The sequence below is a fragment of the Triturus cristatus genome, chromosome 3_1 (assembly GCF_964204655.1).
Source record: "Triturus cristatus chromosome 3_1, aTriCri1.1, whole genome shotgun sequence".
In the NCBI taxonomy this organism is placed as follows: Eukaryota; Metazoa; Chordata; class Amphibia; order Caudata; family Salamandridae; genus Triturus; species Triturus cristatus.
In genome coordinates this window covers 461949298-461968059 of record NC_140583.1, presented here as the reverse complement: position 1 = coordinate 461968059, position 18762 = coordinate 461949298, and the positions used below count along the sequence as shown (strand labels likewise).

At 43.5% G+C, this 18762-nt stretch overlaps 1 protein-coding gene across 2 annotated transcripts in view; it reads right to left on the bottom strand.

Annotated features, from left to right (window-relative positions):
• The window catches only part of TM6SF1 (transmembrane 6 superfamily member 1), a 507967-nt gene that overhangs the window by 136867 nt on the left and 352338 nt on the right, over nt 1-18762 (bottom strand). For both annotated transcript variants that reach the window (XM_085644277.1, XM_085644276.1), the window contains exon 8: nt 1347-1439. In XM_085644277.1, the coding sequence (XP_085500403.1) occupies nt 1347-1439 (93 nt within the window). The remainder of the gene's footprint in view (nt 1-1346; nt 1440-18762) is intronic.

Genomic DNA, 18762 nt, shown 5'->3' with positions numbered 1-18762 from the left:
AACAGGGGTTGGTCCGACCCAGCTTACCAACTCAAGCTGAGCGAACTAGGCCTACCCAAAATCCAATCACTGATGTACGGGGGGGTCCATTCCATCTCAGCTACCGACGTGACGCGTTCCGTGCTGTTGGCCTGGCGGGCCTCATTGCGTCACACTCACTGGACGCGCAAGCTGACCCAATGTACACCCCTCTGGCAGGGCACTTGGCTCCAAGAGGTTAGTGGGCTGCAAGGGTTTAAATCATGGGACCTTATTGGAATCTCATAACTTGGGAACGTCTGGGCTAGCGGCCATATGCGTTCATTTCAAAACCTCCAGACCCCTTACTCCCTCCACCCATCCTCATTCTACAAATACTTACAGCTGCGGCATGGCCTCCACACGCATATCACAGACGATACTAGGCTCCCTGAATATGGCCCTCCCGAGTCACAGACTATGCTGGGGGACTTGGGCAAAGGGGGTATCTCCCCCATTTACCGAACTTTGGTCAACAACACCCCCACTACACTGGACAGGTTAAGAGACCAATGGGAAGAGTGGGTGGGTCCCCTTGATGAGGAAGACTGGAGTGACACCCTCATGGCGCCCAAGATGGTCACCGCGTCCGCCAAACTCAGACTGATTCAATTATACTACTTGCACGCTGCATATCTCACCCCCTTGCGCCTTCACAGGCCGGGCTTGTGCCTGGATGCATCCTGTGCGAGGTGTGGCCATACCCCAGCCGACTTTTTCCATATGGTCTGGTCATGCCCCCGCTTGGCGCGATTCTGGGGTGATATCGAGGAGGAGCTCACAGAAGTCCTGGGTTGGGTGGTTCCCCATGACCCACGTCACTCCCTCCTGGGGATCACAGATGGGCTGGATGGGTCCAGAAACGAAAAGCTATTTTTTAACACAGCCATGATTGTAGCTAAACATGACATAGCGGCGGCGTGGAAATTTCCAGATCCACCTGGCCCCGGGAAGTGGCGGAGGGGGGTAGACTGGTGCGCGACCCAAGAAAAAACCCTGCCTGCGGCACGAGTGTGTCCCAAGAAGTACCGTAGGGTGTGGGGAAAATGGCTGGGTACCGTGGAATGATTAAAATACTCTGCTCAGTTACTATGTCTGTGTATACCTTCAGAGGTCGGGACTCATGAGATGTTATGCTTCTGTAAATGGTAATGAGTCATCATTTTCCATGTCTAATGCTGTTTGCTTTTCAAAACAAAAAAATTGACTATTAAAAAAAAAATTACGTTACAAAATCGAATGCGGATGCATCAAATATAAAAGGTAGAAATTCCAAAATATACATTGCAGTATATATGATGATTCACAAGCAGCATATACTCCTTTACCTGAAGCTTGGGATAGGCAGCTGGGTCCTTTAGATAAGGCTCTTGAAGCTGAACATAGAATCGACAAAATTCTGCAGGACAATCCAAAGCGATCTAAAGAAAATGACAGCATTGGTGTGGTTATGAGAACAAATGTCATTTCGGCACCTATAGTTACAAGACATAATATAAGCTACATGTTAACTACATATATGATGCATGTTATCTACGTGTATTATTTGATTTGTGTTGCTCAAAGGATCTCTATTTGCTAATGCATGTGTCTCACTTCACATTTAGGTGAGATCGTGAAATTAAGTTCATGGTCATGATAAAACATTACAGTAAAAGAAGTGCTATAAAGTGACTTTTTGGTTTAGATGTTAAGGCTCGGCCTCTTGCTCTACACCTCTGCGCCATGCAATAGGCATTGTGCATGTTGATTAAACACACAATAAGATGGTAGTAAGTCTCATTAGCTGCTCAGCGTTATGGCTTTCCTTTTGCCTTGTCCCACTCCTCTTCACCTTGTTAATGAAGCCATTTTTATACTGTAATCCTGACTTTGCTCTTACTAATGAGGAGGGCCGGTCTGGCTTACATGAGGCTTTGGGGCGTCTACTCGTACAATAACATCTAGGTGGCACTGGATTAGCTCCACTGCAGGTTTGCAGGATGGCTCAGTGAGTAGATCGCTGTTGCAGACTGATGTGGTGATTAGAAGGTCACATGTTTGAAACATGGTCAAGCAGACACAGCCTTCTATCTTTCTAAGGTGGGTAAATTGAGAAATGTTAGATACTATACAAAACGGGACATTATTGTTACTCGCTATTCACACTACGCATGCTCATCTGACGTCATATCCCATCAATCATCCACTCGCTGGCATGGTCATCTACTCGCAAGCATGGCCCCTCTCATCAGGCGCACCTCAGCCTCCTTCTCCTTGTTGATTCCCACACAGCACACTCCCTGGTCCTTGAAAAATTCTCTGGGATGTCTCAATTTCCCATTCACTGTCTGGCGTGACATGGATGGATAGATGTATCCCCATCGCCACTCATACCACTCTGCTCTTTTTTGCCTGCGACGGTGGCTCTTCCATTCACACTGGCTAAGGTGATCTTGAGTTAGGTTGCCTAGCACAGCATTGGGATGAGTGTTGACTAAGGTAATCTGCAGCGGAGCCATCTAGGTAGCACTGAGCGCAGGTCTGCACCTGGGCGGTTCTGGAAGTCACCCTAAGTATGCTAAATCATCATTAATGTCTTCTTCCATTTTATTTAAAACATTATCTAACCTAATCTCGGACTCAAAATCTCAAAAAGTCAGGTATTCAGACAGCAATCCGCCTTTGCTCTGAAAAGCGTTGCACCCAGGCTTCTTATTAATGTATTGCTTCATTTCTAAATTTTTAAAATCAGTGATTTGTAATGTCCTGCTCGCCACATGTGCTATTTAGGAGCCGGAGAATGGCTCTGGCAAGATTACGCCATCGTTAAGAAACTTTGGTGAAGAAACTTCTATAAAGAAATGTCAATATTGCCAATATATTTGTATGAAATAGTGACAGTCATATGCCCAAGGTGAACTCAGCTCGTTAGTCCATGCATGCCGCTATTGTGGTCCTTTTTTCAAGAATTTCATACACAACAAGAATTGATGAATTGGCTGGACGAGCACTCAATCAGCTTAATTATATGTTTTTACTGGGAATATGTGCTTTATCTGTCGCATCTTTTTAAGGCTAAAATGTAAAAGAAATAAAATAATGTTATACTACTATTAACTTATGTTTACGTGTAGGGCGTGCATATCACCCGGGAAGGTATCATGATGCTTTGAGAAGGGATTGCTGCCCTTACTGAGCTCATTGGAAGGGCCACGTTTTCAAATTATTCTTGAATTCTAGGAGTGAGCTGGAGGCTCTAATGTGAAGGGGGAGTTTGTTCTAGGCTTTACGAGCTAAGCACGAGAAGGTTCAGCCTCTGGCTCATCAGATGCATAGGATAGAGGCGAGCAGATGGCTGGTAGATCGAAGGTATCTGGTTTAAAAGTCTATGTTATTGTTCATGTTGGTAGGACCAAGGTTTGTGCAGTGCCTTGTATGTGTGTGTGAGTATTTTGAATTGGGCACACTTGTGGGGAGGGGGCCAGTGGAGTCCTCAAGTAAGCGGATATGTGGGTATGGGATAGGAGGTTAAGTGTGAGACTGGCCACTCTCTTCTACATGATCTGTAGCCTCATGGTGAGTTGGGCGGAGATTCTGATATTGAGTACCTTCCCATAGCCTACCTTGCTGGTGATTATTGCTTGGTTATAGCTCGACAAGTGTTAAGAGGAAGCCTTCTGAAGATCTTTTTGAGGATCTTGAGGGTGTGGAAGCAGGAGGAGAGGATCAAGCTAATCCTGACTGGACATCAATATGTGGTTGTCGATCAGGATCCCCAGGTTTCTGGCTTAGCTGGATGGGGTGGGTGTTGGTCCCAGTTCTGATGGCCACGAGGCCAAGGACGAGAGTTTGGTGTCCCTTCAAAAGAATACCCCTCTATCATATCCAAGTTGAGCGTCAGGCAGTTGGATTTCATTCAGAGAGGGAATTCCGTCATACAGTTGATAAACTTTGCTTGGGTGTTGGCCTTGGAGATGGAGAGGATGAGTTGTGTGTCATCAGCGTATGAGATGATGTTGAGAACATAGGTTCGGACCATGTTGGTGAACGGGGGTCACGTAGACACTGAATAGTGTGGGGGTGCTCATCTGACCTTGTGTGTGGTCTGTGGTGATGGAGCTGATTTAGGTAAGAGCTGTTCTGCAGATCCCTGCCTTGTGGGGACATTGGATGAGGATCAGGGAGGAGACAATGTTGGAAGACACAGAGAGGTCGAGGAGGGTGAAGGCTGCAGCTTTGCCTTGTTCCATGATAAGCCAGATGTTCTTGGTGGAGGCAATAAGCACAGTCTTGTGCTGTGGTTAGGTCTGAATCCTGATTGGGGTGGGTCAATGAGATGATTGTCATTGAGGTGTTTAGCTAGTCTCTTGTTGATGAGTTTCTTCAAGACTTTTGCTAGGTAGAATAGCAGAGAGATACATTTGGAGTTTTCTGGTGAAGTTGGATCTGATATAATTTTTTTCAGTAGTGGCAGTCACTCAAAAACAGTTGCTGTTACAAAAACGACGGGCTAATGAATTAATATAATTGTATAAGATGTTCATGATTCAACCAAATTTAAACTTGTTTTTGTTTATAAACTTGGCCCTGATAGCTTTGTGTCATTATGAACTAGGTGTGTGTGGAATGTGGCCATTGGGGAGGAATGAGATTACAGGCCAAAGGGAAGGGGGATACAGGACAGTGGAGGAGGGGAAAAACCCAAGCATATACATGGTGGAGTTCTAAAACGTTTCCACTGCTATCTCCCTGATGCACACTCAAACCCACGGTATTGAAATAACGCACAATTATCACAAATAAGTCCATAATTACAAGGATGTATGTAGTTACTTGAATCATTCATAGCTTACAATGAATAAACTCCTACCTTTTGTAGTATCAAATGTTTTTGGTGACTGTCTAGGATCATAAAATTCACAATGATTAATTTAGTTTTTTTTACTTTTAGCCTTGCACTATTCTAATTGTTTTATCACTTAAAAAAATATTAAGAAAAACATTTTATATATTAATTCTTGTTTGAGTACTGCTCTGATTAATACATTTTTGGCCAGCATAAAGAAAATAAAAATAACATTGAAAAAATAAAAAAAATAAAGAATTTCTACGCTATCAATATAAATTAAATATGACATATACACATGGGAACAAAGGCCAAGGTTACAAATAGAGACGGAGTTCAGTTTATGGAAGAGGTTAGGCTCAGAGGTATGGCTAGGGCAAAGGTTAGATTCCAGGTGATGTTAACTTAAATTGTTTTTGAGGGCTCTTTATAGTGGGTTCTTTATAAGGGCATTTCTTCATAAAGGTTTTTAATTCCAACCCAAATCCAACCATTGAATATATTCTCAAAGACATTTATTACTGATCTGCTTTTGTAGATGTGGGGGCGTTAGGCGGGTGAGAGTGAGGATGAGTGTAGGTGTCTATTAGGCTAGTGAAAATGTTTGTGGTTGTTTAGGTATGCTGTCCGGTGTTGTGCACACCTTTATGGGTGTAAGTGATGAATTTGAATTGGCTGCGTTTGAAGATGGGTAACCAGTGGAGCTGCCTGAGGTAAGGTGAGATGGGTAAATATGAGACTTGCTGCAGCATTCTGTATGGTCTTAAGTCCGTGTAGAAGTTGCTTGTCGATTCCGGCATAGAATGCGTTGCCATAGTCGAATCTGCTTGTGATGAGTGCACGCATGACGGTTCGCCTGTTGCTTTGTGACAGCCACACGAAGATCTTTTGTAGCATACGTAGAATGTGGGAGCAGGTAGCACTCACTGTATTGACTCTTGCCATCATGTTAAGTTTGCCATCCAGGATGATCCCCAGATTCCTGTGTGTTCAGTGAGTGTTGGTGTTGTTCCTAGTTCTGTCAGCCACCAGGTGTTGTCCGAAGACCAGTGCTTCCGTCTTTTCATGGTTCAGCTTCAGGCAGTTGGTTAATGCTAATAAGACCAAGCTCCCTTTGCTTGGAAGTAACATCATTCATTGGCACAAGAATATAGAGCTTCCACCTACCCATATGCAAAGGATAAAATCCCTGGAGGTTATAACCAAACAGAAACTATCCTTGACAGCACTAAGTGAAGATAGTGACTTCCAGTTACTTTGACATACTATGACTATGAAGAGTAAAATTGCCTTTCCTATCCAAGAAAACGCATTTGGTGTCCTATGTATCATCATGCATTGATTATTGCAATAGCTTATAACTTGGTATTCTTTCCTACTCACTGACATGGCTAAACTGGATTCCGAATCTTTTGGTAAGCTTGGCCTGCAATCAGCAAAACACATTCATGGTCTTATAGAGGATAGTACCGGCTGCTATTTGAACAACATATACAGTTTAAGGGCCCGAGTATGAGTGTGAAGGTACGGCAGCGGGCCCCCCAGCCGATGCACCATCAAACCCGCGTGATGACCGCCCTCCATATAATTACTTTTTTAGTCATTGTCGAACATTTCCTTTTGACGTTCCCACGGTGGTGCCTGTAAAATAGGCACTGCAATGGGAACATCAAAGATGTTACAGCACGACATGGACTGAAATGTTCATGTTGTGCAGGCACTTCTGTGCATCTACAAAGCATGAGGAACATGGGGGCCCTACAGGGCCCCCATTCTTTCCTCACCTACACTGTTTTCATAGAGGTATGACCTCCATGGAATTAGTGGTGGTGATGAAAGTCATAATATACTTAGTGGAACCGTGGTGGTCCCAGCAAGCATATAGATGCCTCTGGACGGCTGCGCCACTGCCAGGGAACCACAGTTCCTTTGTGAAGTCAGGGGTCCTAGGGTGGCACGGCCACTAGGGACATAATGTGGAGGTTGCAAGACTGCTGCGCCACCACGAGTCTGGCCGTCCTCAGACTGTACCGGTAGATGCGTCAAAGTTCAGAAGCCAAACAGCAGCAGCGTCAGAAAACAAAGAGATGCGACACTCCTGAGACCTTGGGGAGGCAATGCGACAGTCCCACTGCACGCAGAGGAAGGGTTGCATCGAATCCGCTCTGTACGGGGAGTGCTGCATCGATTCTTAGTGGCGGTTCCGGTCCGCAGGTGATGCATCGGAAGAACTTGCCGCACAGGTACCATGTGTGGAAATCCGAGATGCGGCAGCGATTGATGCGAGAGGCGCTGCGTCAGTCCTCTTAAGCTGCGATCCCTCGATGAGTCGATTTCTGTAGAGGCGACAGGCGCTGTGAAGGTTTTCGCAGTGGCACGGCAATGCATGGAAATTCTTCTCACGCCGTGGAGATGCGTCAAGAAAACAGCTGCAAGAAGAGCGATGCGCCTATCTTAGCAGTTCTTCATGTTTCTTCTTTCTCCCAGCTCCCAAACAGCAGCAACAACCTCCAGAGGCCCAAAACTGGCACAGGCACCTCTTGGCAGGCTAGAACGCACATCATCAGAGTTCAGGGGAGCTGGGGGTGAAGCGTTTGTGTCCCTGAGACTTCAAAACAGGAGGCCAGCACACTTCAGGCCCTTGGAGATCTCCTTCAAGCAGGGAACACAGCACACAGCAAAGCCCGTCTCCTTTCCTTGGCAGAAACAGCAACTGCAGGCCAACCCCAGAAACACAGCAAGCACAGTACCTCTCCTCAGTCTCTCCAGCTCTTCTCCTTGGCAAAGGTTCCTCTTGAATTACAGGAATGATAAAGCCTGGGGTTTTGGGTCTTATACTTATACCCCAAAATCTTGTTGATCTCTTTGTGCAAGGGGCTCTGAGCCCAGTTCAAACCAGTCCTGGGGCACTCTGCAAGTGCACAACAACATCCATTGTCAGTGTGAGCCTTGGCTCCAGACACCACAGGGGGTGGAGCCAGAATTGTGGAAGGCAGGCACAGACCTATTCAGGTACAGGTGCTACTCCTCCCACCACTCCAAATGCAGATCAGGCTTATTCAGCTTAGTGCTGACTCTTCCAGACTCCTGGAGCCACTGCACCTTCCCAGCCCCTGTCACTCCCAAGCCAGACAGTCAATCCACAAACAGGCAGAGGCACACAGGATGGTTGAACAAGAAAATAACCCCTTTTTAAAAGTGGTATTTTCAAACACACAATTTAAAAACCATCTTTACTAAAAGATGTGTTATTAAATCCTGAGTTCCGGGATACCAAGCTCAATTTTTCAATCTTATCCCTATGGGAAGATATGCTTGTAAAATGTTACAAAGGATTCCCCATGCTGTCCTATGGGGCAAGATAGGCTTTCAATAGTGAAAAACGAAATTGGTAGTATTTCACTATCAGGACATGTTCCACACACCAGTACATGTCCTACCTTTCACATACACTGCACCCTGCCCAGGGGGATACCTTGGGCCTACCATAGGGGTGCCCTGTATGTAAGAGAATAGAAGGTTAGGGCCTGGCAAGTGGGTGCACTTGCCAAGTCGATATGGAAGTTAACAAACTGCACACAGGCACCGCGGTGGCAGGCCTGAGACATCTTCTCAGGGCTACTCATGTGGATGGCACAATCAGTGCTGCAGGCGCACTAGTAGCATTTGATTTATAAGCCCTGGCACACTCAGTGCACTTTACTAGGGACCTACTGGTGAAACAAATATGCCAATCAGGGAGAACCAATCACAATAACAATTTACACAGAGAGCATGTGCACTTTAGTATTGATCAGCAGTGGTAAAGTTCACAAAGTCCTATAGCCTATAGGAAAAAATAGGAGGAAGAAGCAAAACGTTTGGGGATAACCCTGCAAAAAGGCCCATTTCCAACAGTAAATAACCCTCGGTAAATGTCAACCGCCACAGTCTCCTACATAAGTAGCACTGGTGGGAAAGGCAAAGGCTGGTGAGGGATTGAATACTTAATAAGAAGGGCAGGGCAGAAGAAAACATAAAGACTCTCCCAGCAACCTATGCTGTTTCCTTATTTGATTTGATGTTACACACCACATCGCATAGAACAGGAAGTGGAAGAGGAGGTAGAAGAGGAGGTACAGGACAGGAAAAGAAACAGGAAGAGAAATGGTATGAGAAAGTATAGAAGGAAGTCAATGACCTCCATTTAATTACTGTGCTGTTGAGTCCCTTTTAGTCTTTTTAGGCCTAAAGGCTGTTTTGCTAGACTCCCAATCAAAAAGTAATGAATAAAACAAATACGTACACACACAGGTCAGCAATCTTCCACTACTGGACTGGCATTCACATCGCGCTTCCACCGCCACAGCATGGGACAGTGGGTAAGCCCACTACAGTCATTGGCTCTCTTTCTCTGTGAGTGGCATTCATGCTAATCACATGTGCATATCACCCTAACAAGAAGTGCACTGAAGTGCTAGGTCAATTCTTTACTTTGCCAATGTCTTTTTCTCTTCATTCCTTAGCCTGTGTTTACACATTTTTAGCCGTCTTTTTGTGTTCAAACTGTGCCTACAAGCTACAGTAATTCAAAACTAATCAGGCCCTTTCTTTGACCCAAAAAGAATCACATCCATCTAGAAGAAGCATATTTGTTTGTTATTTCCATTCAAATTAAAACAGTTCTCTATACCTCTTCTAAGTACATCTGCCTGCTAGAAAGCACAGTTTTTTGAAATTATATACAAAAGTCCATTTTTTAATTGAACATTTTTACTGAAATATTATGGTTGGCATGGTGTCCTTTTACTTTTTTTTTTATGGCATATGCTATTAAAAAAAAATTAACCATCATAGCAGTTTGGAAAGTACAGACCGTTAGGCTTGGACAGTTCTTTTTTATTTTCATCACCGTCTGGAAGGCTGACCGGCAGATTGCATTTATACTGCGCACACTACTGTTACAGGTCTCTTGGTACCGAAGATCACACAGTAGTCGAGTGCAGGATAAAATAAATGAAAAAAAACTCTGGCAATTGTGAGCTTACTTGGTGGTGTAAATGTTCTAGTATACATGGTTTGTGAAATGCTGCTTTTTGTTTCCAGTACCGTCCTGGAAAATTATAACCACTTATGCTAAATCTGTGGAATGTTAACTAAATACTCCTCAAGAGATCGCCTAAAGCGTATACTAATATAAAGACCCAGTATCAAAGCTCCCAATATGTGGGAAGTATGCTTGCTGCACATGTTATGTTATGTTATTGGCATTTGTAACGCGCACAGCTACTCAAGAGTATCCCGGCGTGAAAGCCAGCAAAAGCAGTGAAACTGAGAGAAGCGCAACTTAGTTAAACAGCAGAGCCTTTAGGTGCTTCTAGAACAGCCTGAGGTCTTGAGTGTTGCGTAGTTCAAAGGGGAGGGCATTCCAGGCTACTGCGGCCCGAAAAGATAAAGAGCTGCTCCCATGCGAGAAAGCCGAAAACGAGGAACCACCACTAAGCGCTGCACAGCTGAGCGCAGTTGTCTCTTGGGCTCATAAAAACTGAAGCGGCTTCTAAGATAGGGCGGCCCCGTTCCATGCAACGCTCCATGAGCGAGAATGAGAGCCTTAAACTGGACACGGCTGGCCACAGGGAGCCAATGTAGGTCCCAAGGTGTTGCTTCATGCTAGATCTTCCGGGAATGCCAAGCAAAACTCTGGCAGCAAAATTTTGTATTGTTTGCAATTCTTTTTAGCTGATAGTTAGGCAAGCCAATGTACAATGCATTGGCATAATCAATGCGTGACAGGATAAGAGCTCGTGTCACCATCTCCTTTGCAGGTCTCGGAAGCATAGGCAAGAACTTTCTAAAAGATTTCAATATGCCGAAGCGCATACCAGCAAGTCTCTTTTCTGAGGGGAGAACCGGAGGTCCTCGCTGAACCACACCCCCAGATTCTTAACTGGATTGCCAATAGATTTTGGCATGGGGTACTCTGTAGGCCAGATCGACTCCCTGAAATATGGGGGAGAAAGAGCCATACAGTAGTATATCCGACTTGCCCTCATTGCACTTGAGCTGTGAGAGTGCAAGCCAATCAAAAATGGTGGAGACACAGTTTTTAGCTTGGTCTGGGGGCAAGTCGTTTTCTTTCCAGGTAAAAAGAAGCTGAGTATCATCAGCATAGGCTATGATCTTCGCTCCCAGTTCCTCTGCTAAGTAGATCAAGGGCGTAACGTAGAGGTTAAAGAGGAGAGGACTCAAAGTAGAGCCCTGTGGAACGGCCGTGGTCACCTTTCTAGAAAATGATTTAATCCAGCCCCGAGCTAGACCAGAAACGCCAATAGTCGAGAGACGAGCGAGTAATTGCCGGTGGGGCACTGTATCGAACGTGGCGGAGAGGTCCAACAAAATGAGTGCTGCTCTACCGCTGGCATCCAAACATTCTCTAATCGCCTCTGATATTTCGACCAAGGCCGTCTCCGTACTATACATTACCCTGAATCCCGATTGAGCAGGGTGGAGGGCTCCTGATGTCTCCACAAAGGTGGCCAACTGCTTGTAAACTGCTTTTTCACACACCTTTGCCACGGCCGGGAGAAGAGATATGGGTCGATAGCTAGCTGGCATATTAGGGTCTAGGGAAGCATTTGTAGGTCTCGGCCTGGCGAAAGCAGCACATGCGCTGTCTGCCATGCAGAGGCTTTTTGGAATCGATACGATTCCAGCGCGCACGCAGGGAGACAAACGAGACAGAAGATGTGCACGCGGGGGGGGGGGGATTGGATGCTTTACTGGCGGCGTGATACACTGGGGACTTTTTTTTTCACCGCCAGTAAAGGCAGTCCCCGCCTGCACATCTTCTGTCCGTCCCAGGATGGGCCGCGCTTGTAATAACTCCTAAGGAGTCATCACATGCTGCACTCGGCTCCTCTCATGTCTCTTTTTTGTATTAAGGTACACCTTCAACTGTGAAGTATTCCTTTATCTCTGAAATAGTTACATTCTTAAATAATTTTATGTTAAGGGATTTTAAACGATTGACGCAGCCGCAAAAAATATGAAAACTAACTTAATATCCTTTAGGTCGTTCAGTTTCCAGCAGTATGGCGAGTTCCGATTCCTTCGCAAAACTCGGTATTTCGAGTTTTTCTGGTAAACAGGTAAATTACAAGTAGAAAAATGCGGGAAAACTAAAAAATAGCTGAAATAGGTGTGGTAAACACCTCTTTTCCCAGGTTATTCCTCATTCCCCTTGGCAATCTCGTAATCACTGATATTTACCACACGCAGTAAATACCTCAAGCCCCGCATTCCAATGCACAAGCAAGGCCCGCTTTCCCTCAGGTGACCCCATCGACTTCTTAGATGAGCAGATAAGTGGATGCCTCAGACAGGAATTTCCGGAAGGACCGGTCTTTCAGGTTTCAACTAATGCATAGAAACCACATAGCAACATCTAACGATACTGTGGAAGCTTCTCACACAACCCCGCCCCTTCCGGCCATAATTTCTGTATGGGTTCTGTTTAAAATACCCAACACACAGCGATGCTCACATTATGCACAGATATTAAACAATGGATGAGGTTAGGGAATAAAAGAACGGTAGGAGAGAATTCAATCGTACTGTTAACACGTACAGTTGTAAAATACATAATTGCTTTGCATTTCTTTAAGGCACAGGAAAAGGATAATAGTATAGCTACAGTGACCAAGTTGACCCGTTTTCTAATTCTCGGATACACAGATTCTTATTTACAGGAACTTTATTAAAGGATGGATATGCCTACGATTTTCCTAAAGATACTCGCTAACGTTTACCTCCTGAGCACAATGTTCAGGAATAAAAAATATGGCGGAAATGGTCAGCCTCCGATTTTAATGTTTTGCCCCTTTTTCTCGATTTAGAAAGTACATGTGGAGAGCTCTCTTTGTTTTCAGTTGCTGAGACTACGGGTGCACCTGGGCTATTTAACACTCTATTTTCACGCTTACAAGACTATTTTCAGCATTACAACGGGCAAATTGAGTTTAAAAGGCCAGAATGAATGTTTGGGAATACTCAAAAAGTTTTATGGGTGACCATCACATTCCATTTACTCACCAGTGCAAACTACCCTGGATGCACCTTAATCCCAATCCAATGTCTTAAATTTAGGACTGCGATGATCCCGCTATATTGGCATATTTTTATTTATTTGCCAGGACCCTGTTATATTATCGTTTTCTCTGCAATATTGTGTGGGAGTTACATTTGGAAAATGCCGCGAATGATCGTTCTATAAATCAGAATTTGAGAATACAAACCTCAAATCTCAACTTTTTGCCGTGATAGTTATAGCGAACGCTGGAGGTTCTGCGGATGTTCATGTAGGCCAGCGCAACAGTATGACCATTGGCCTAAACAGAAGTGAACTTACACGTGGAAGAGCCACTACTGCTGTAATCAGGTCAGTGCTAATGAGTGTAAGGATGTGCTTCATGTATATGATTTTTTATATATTTAAATTTCTCCACATCAGCTCCACAATTTAGGTAAAAAAACATAACTGATCACATGATAATGTTAAAGCGCATACGTGTTATCAGACAGGAGAATCATTTTTGTGGTTGTTACATGAATTGCGACGCACCATGTATGGTAACACAGCCCCCTGCTGTAAGTAAGATTGTCCCCAGCACACGTAGACAGTTTTTACAGTTAGTATAATAGCATACTGTAAGCAACGATTAAATACAGTTGAGTACAAATTGATGACTTTTTTTTCCTCCTTATTGTCAAGTTCTTCTGACAGCCTGTCACGGTGAAATCACAAACCCACTGTAATATTTGAGGATTCTCTTTTCCATCTCTTGGATAGTTGCTTGGGTTACTTTGCCCGATTTATTTAGCATTTGGCCTACCACGTCATTTCCGCCTTTTGCTCTTATATTGCATCTGGAACACTTGTGAAGTAACATTCTGTTATAAATTTCATGTACACGAATTACTTTGTAAGGTGGTACATTGCTTGTTTTGTTTATCTTACACAGCCTTGATAAAGTCGCGGGAGATTGCCCATTAGCAACGAAACACAAGTCGGCTGTCAGGCTGTCAGAAGAACTTGACAATAAAGAGGGAAAAAAAGTCATCAATTTGTACTCAACTGTATTTAATCGTTGCTTACAGTATGCTATTATATTAACCGTAAAAACTGTCTATGTGTGCTGGGGCAAATCTTTCTTATTGCTGCTAGCTACGGCTGGCAAACCTCTGGGGGGGATTAGTGGTGTTCCTCACCCTACAGCACCGTTATCAATATTGACAAAGTATACATACCCACATGATAATTTCCTGAGTGGCGCCATTATTCCTATCTTTAACCACTACTTTACAATTGTCATTGTACTTTAGGAGGCTGCACCAGGTTCATTATGACTACCTTTACAAGAGAGAGACAGAATAGAGACAAAGAGGCTCAGGACCTTTTTAATAACATATCATCCGATAGCACCGCAAATATGGGAGCACATGGCGGACAAGCCCCGAAACAAGAGGGCCTAAGAGAGAAATTTATGAAATTGGAGAAACTGAGGAGAAATGAAATGTCCAGGTGGTGGGACGCGGCCACACTTAAACAATATATACGTGTCAAACGCATACCCAGGGGACGCCGATTACAGATCATACCCACGTATGATGATCTGGAGGTAGACCTATTGGTCACCTAGGAGGCAGAACTGACTGGGAACTCTAACAAACTCATGGAGATTCAACTGTGAGAGAAAAGTCTCCCAATATCAAATAGAAATTGATCTCTTAGAATCTGAAATCATTAAACTTAACCCGAGTGAAGCTACAGAGAAAAACTACAATATTCTCAATGAGGTGTTACAACGTCATTTGGCAGACATAAAGCAACGCAAAACTAGACACCTCAAGAGAGATGAACGAGATTATTTAAGTGGCAGAATATTCATGTTTGCAAAAAAGTACGACCACCTAGTTCCGAAAGAAAGTCAGATAGATGCCACTGATGGTAAATCCACAAGTATTAGCTTGACATCCTTAGATACAGCCCTGTCAAGTGAGAACGAGTCTGAGAAGGGAGAAGGTAGCAACAATCTCTCTAGCAATGGTAGCCGTTTTTTAACTGAGGTACAAAGAATAAAACGTGGGAACAGGGAAACCAAACGTATCATACCTTTAGAAAAACCAGGAGGGGTAAGAGAGGGAGCACAGGGAGACGATCGCACGGGGGTGAGAACCCGATCATGGAACCAGAAAAAGTGAATGAACTTGATCAAGTGAATGTTGTTAATTTGTCTGACGAATGCCTTTCCGACGATGCAGTCTCAGTACTTACTAAGGGCATGAATTTTTGTCCCAACAGTCATGGTGATATATGTGAAGTGAAAATAGATGTGTTTAAGTTGAAAATCAAAAAACATTTTGAAATGTCAGGATGTGCCAATAAAGATTTTGAACAAAATCATGGGATGTTTGAATCAAGCAAAACATACGATACAAGATGTTCTAGATACTAGATTGTTATTATCCCTGACTGAGTGTGAGGATGATGCAGTTACAGCGGAAATGGTTATGCGAGATCTTAACATAACAAGTGACTTAAGCATCACTAGTAAATTAAAAGAAAAATCTAAATGGACTCTGCCTCTGTTCACAGAAAACAATATAGATATATTCCACAAACTAGTGACTGCAGACCTGGACAGACATAACCAAAAAAATAGGACACACATCAAAACCAAACCAGACAACTTAACCAGAGGGGAACGTAGGGCCCTCAAAGACCTTTCCAACAACAAAGACTTGATAATCAAAGAAGCAGACAAAGGGGGCAATATTGTCATCATGCGAAGTACTGACTATGAGAATGACATTCTGACACAACTTAGTGACACTCAATGTTATGAATTCCTATCTGGTCACTCACCAACCACATCAACAGACATCTCAAACAGTGGCATGGACAAGGACTTCTAGATGACAATGAACTCACATATATGAGAGTGGATAAATCGAGGTATCCCTGCATATACACACTCCCAAAGATCCACAAAAATTCAACATTTCCTCCTGGTAAGCCCATTATATCTGGGAATGAGGGACCCACAGAGAGAATCTCAGAGTATGTGGATATTTTTCTGCAACCATTGGTCAAAAATCTGCCATCACACATACGAGACACAAAACATGTTCTGGGTATTATGGCAGATCTGAACTGGAATGACAGTATGACTCTGGTGACACTTGACATCACTGCGCTATATACTAGCATCAGGCGAGAGAGTGGCCTAATGGCGATTAGAAAAATCCTGAACACTAGGTCAGGAAGCGCATGGAGCCACAACGAGATGCTCATTGAGATTATAGAGTTGATACTAGACAACAATGTCTTTCTCTTCGGAGAGAACTGGTATAGACAGAAACAAGGAGTAGCCATGGGCTCCAGATTCTCTCCCTCGTACGCCAATCTTTTCATCGGTTGGTTCAAGGAGAAGAGAGTCTGGGGTTTCATGGGGGCTCAATGGAACAATTCGATCTTATACTGGGGCAGATATATTGATGATTGCCTAATGGTATAGACAGGCTCCACAGAGAAACTTATGCGATTTATCAAACACCTGAACAATGACGAGAACATCAAGTTTACCTTCGAGTACAGTACTAACAAGGTCACATTCTTAGATGTTGAGATTTACGTTAGAGAAGACACAATACAGACTAGACTCTACTGCAAGAAAACAGCATGTAATGCAGTATTACATGCTTCCAGTGCCCATCCTTTACACCAAATAAGATCAATACCATATGGAGAATTGGTCAGGATCAGGCGCAACTGTAGTTATGACCCTGAATTTGAGGAGCACAAGCGCAACATGATGACCCGATTTCAGAACAGAGGGTATAAAACTGAGATACTACAGAAAGCAGAACTTAGTATCCAGAAAACTAAGAGACAGGACACACTCAGAGAACGTGAAAAGCCGGTACAAGGTACAAAAGAAAGAGAAATTACGGATGATAACTGGCTATAACAACTGGTCAAGCGTATTACTTGGCAGCCTCAAAAGACATTGGCATCTGCTTAAAGCAGACAGATCACTCAGCGAGTTTGTCACTGATAAACCCACTATTACATATAGAAGAGGTTTGTCTCTTAGGAATATGATAAGCCCTAGCTATCCCAAAGCAGAGAGAAAAGAGAACTGGTTGACACAACGAAGTAGGGCTTTTTATGGCTGCAACACTTGCAGCGCATGCAAGTGGGCTAGCAACTTCAAAACAGAATTTAAGGGACCCTGTGACGAGACATACAGAATAGAATCAAACATCATCTGCCTGACAAAATATGTAGTCTATATCATTGAATGCAAATGCACAAAAGGATATGTGGGAAGCACCATCAGAACATTACGAGAAAGAGTTAATGAACATATGAGGGCAGTAAAAAAGGAAGATTCGAGATATCCTATTGCTGCACATATAACACAATGTCCCGCACAAACTACTCACAAACGTTTTGAATACTTTGGCATAGAACAGACCCACAGGCATCCGAGAGGGGGTAACAGGGAACTGGCCCTCCGCAGACACGAAGCTCAGTGGATCCTTCGATTGCGGAGTTCCAAAATAGGGCTTAATATTGACCATGAACTGCATTATTTCCTAGGGAAATAATTATAATGCAAGCAATACATAAAATCTTCAAAAAAAGTACGTTAGCATTATGTATGATCATGCTAACCGGGCACAATGTGCAAAGGCTTTTTGCTTCTCATGATGTATTACTGATACTATATGCAAGTTATATGTAAATATGTACAATTTGATATGTGATCAACGCCAAATGACTTTGTGACCACTCATAACATTTCTTTTTTTATATATGCATTGAACTTTTCGTTAAACCCAAAGATGGAAGAGCTGACTTTTATTCAACTGAATCCGATAATAAAATTTAGGTACCTATCGCACATGATGCGAGATACAGAATCACTATAAAGATCACAAATAGATTTTCACACTCACTGCTTGCATGAACTGGCACCCATGAATTTATCATTATATATATATACTTAGCTAACATGTGAAATACCAGCAATACATGAACCCTTTATGAGCCCCATTCCTACTACCCATTTTCACCTCTGAACAAGGATTCTCCTCAAAGAATTCTTTCTTATGACTTTTTTAGGATCACTAAAACACATAATATTGGCTGATTCTTGAATTCAAATATGGCCGCATATTAACTTTCAATACATAACGAGTCCTCTTTTTACTACTTTGCACCGGCAAGATAGAATACACGAAGTCCGCTCTTTATTTTCACCACACCACATCAGAGAGCCGATATATTTACAGGTATGGCGTGCGGTCTCCACCGCGCCCTTCACTCCGGGAGATGCACGGAACGACGTCGGTGACTACACGAGCACCGTAATGGTAAGAGGACGGGGGATGTAGCTAACATTTACTGGATTTATCCGAATAGCAAAATTAGAAGTTCGGAGTATTATTACTCACCAGTATGTATGCAAACAGCCTATTAATTCACGTGTAAGACAGTCGGGAGTACCGGAGGAGATTTAAAGGTTTTGACTCTCGTGGTACATGCTTTATGCGAGGCAGATTTGATAGAACTACTACGCAATTTAGATATCAGTTAGGACGCTAAACTTTTTATCTGTTACTGATTATAGCAAGGAATATATCCACAACTAAGTCCAATCAAATTAACTTGGATTTACAGCACTTTGGTGCCAATTCCGTTCCGGTAAAAATATTTCCCGTACGACTCGTATCCGTTTTTTTTATTTACGAGTCGTACAAGTCCCGGACAAACGGATAGTACGATTCGTACTGTCAAATTACATACAAATTGCCTCGGGAAAAGTCTACGAGATGTCCCCGGACAGATTTACGTACGAGTCGTAAAACTG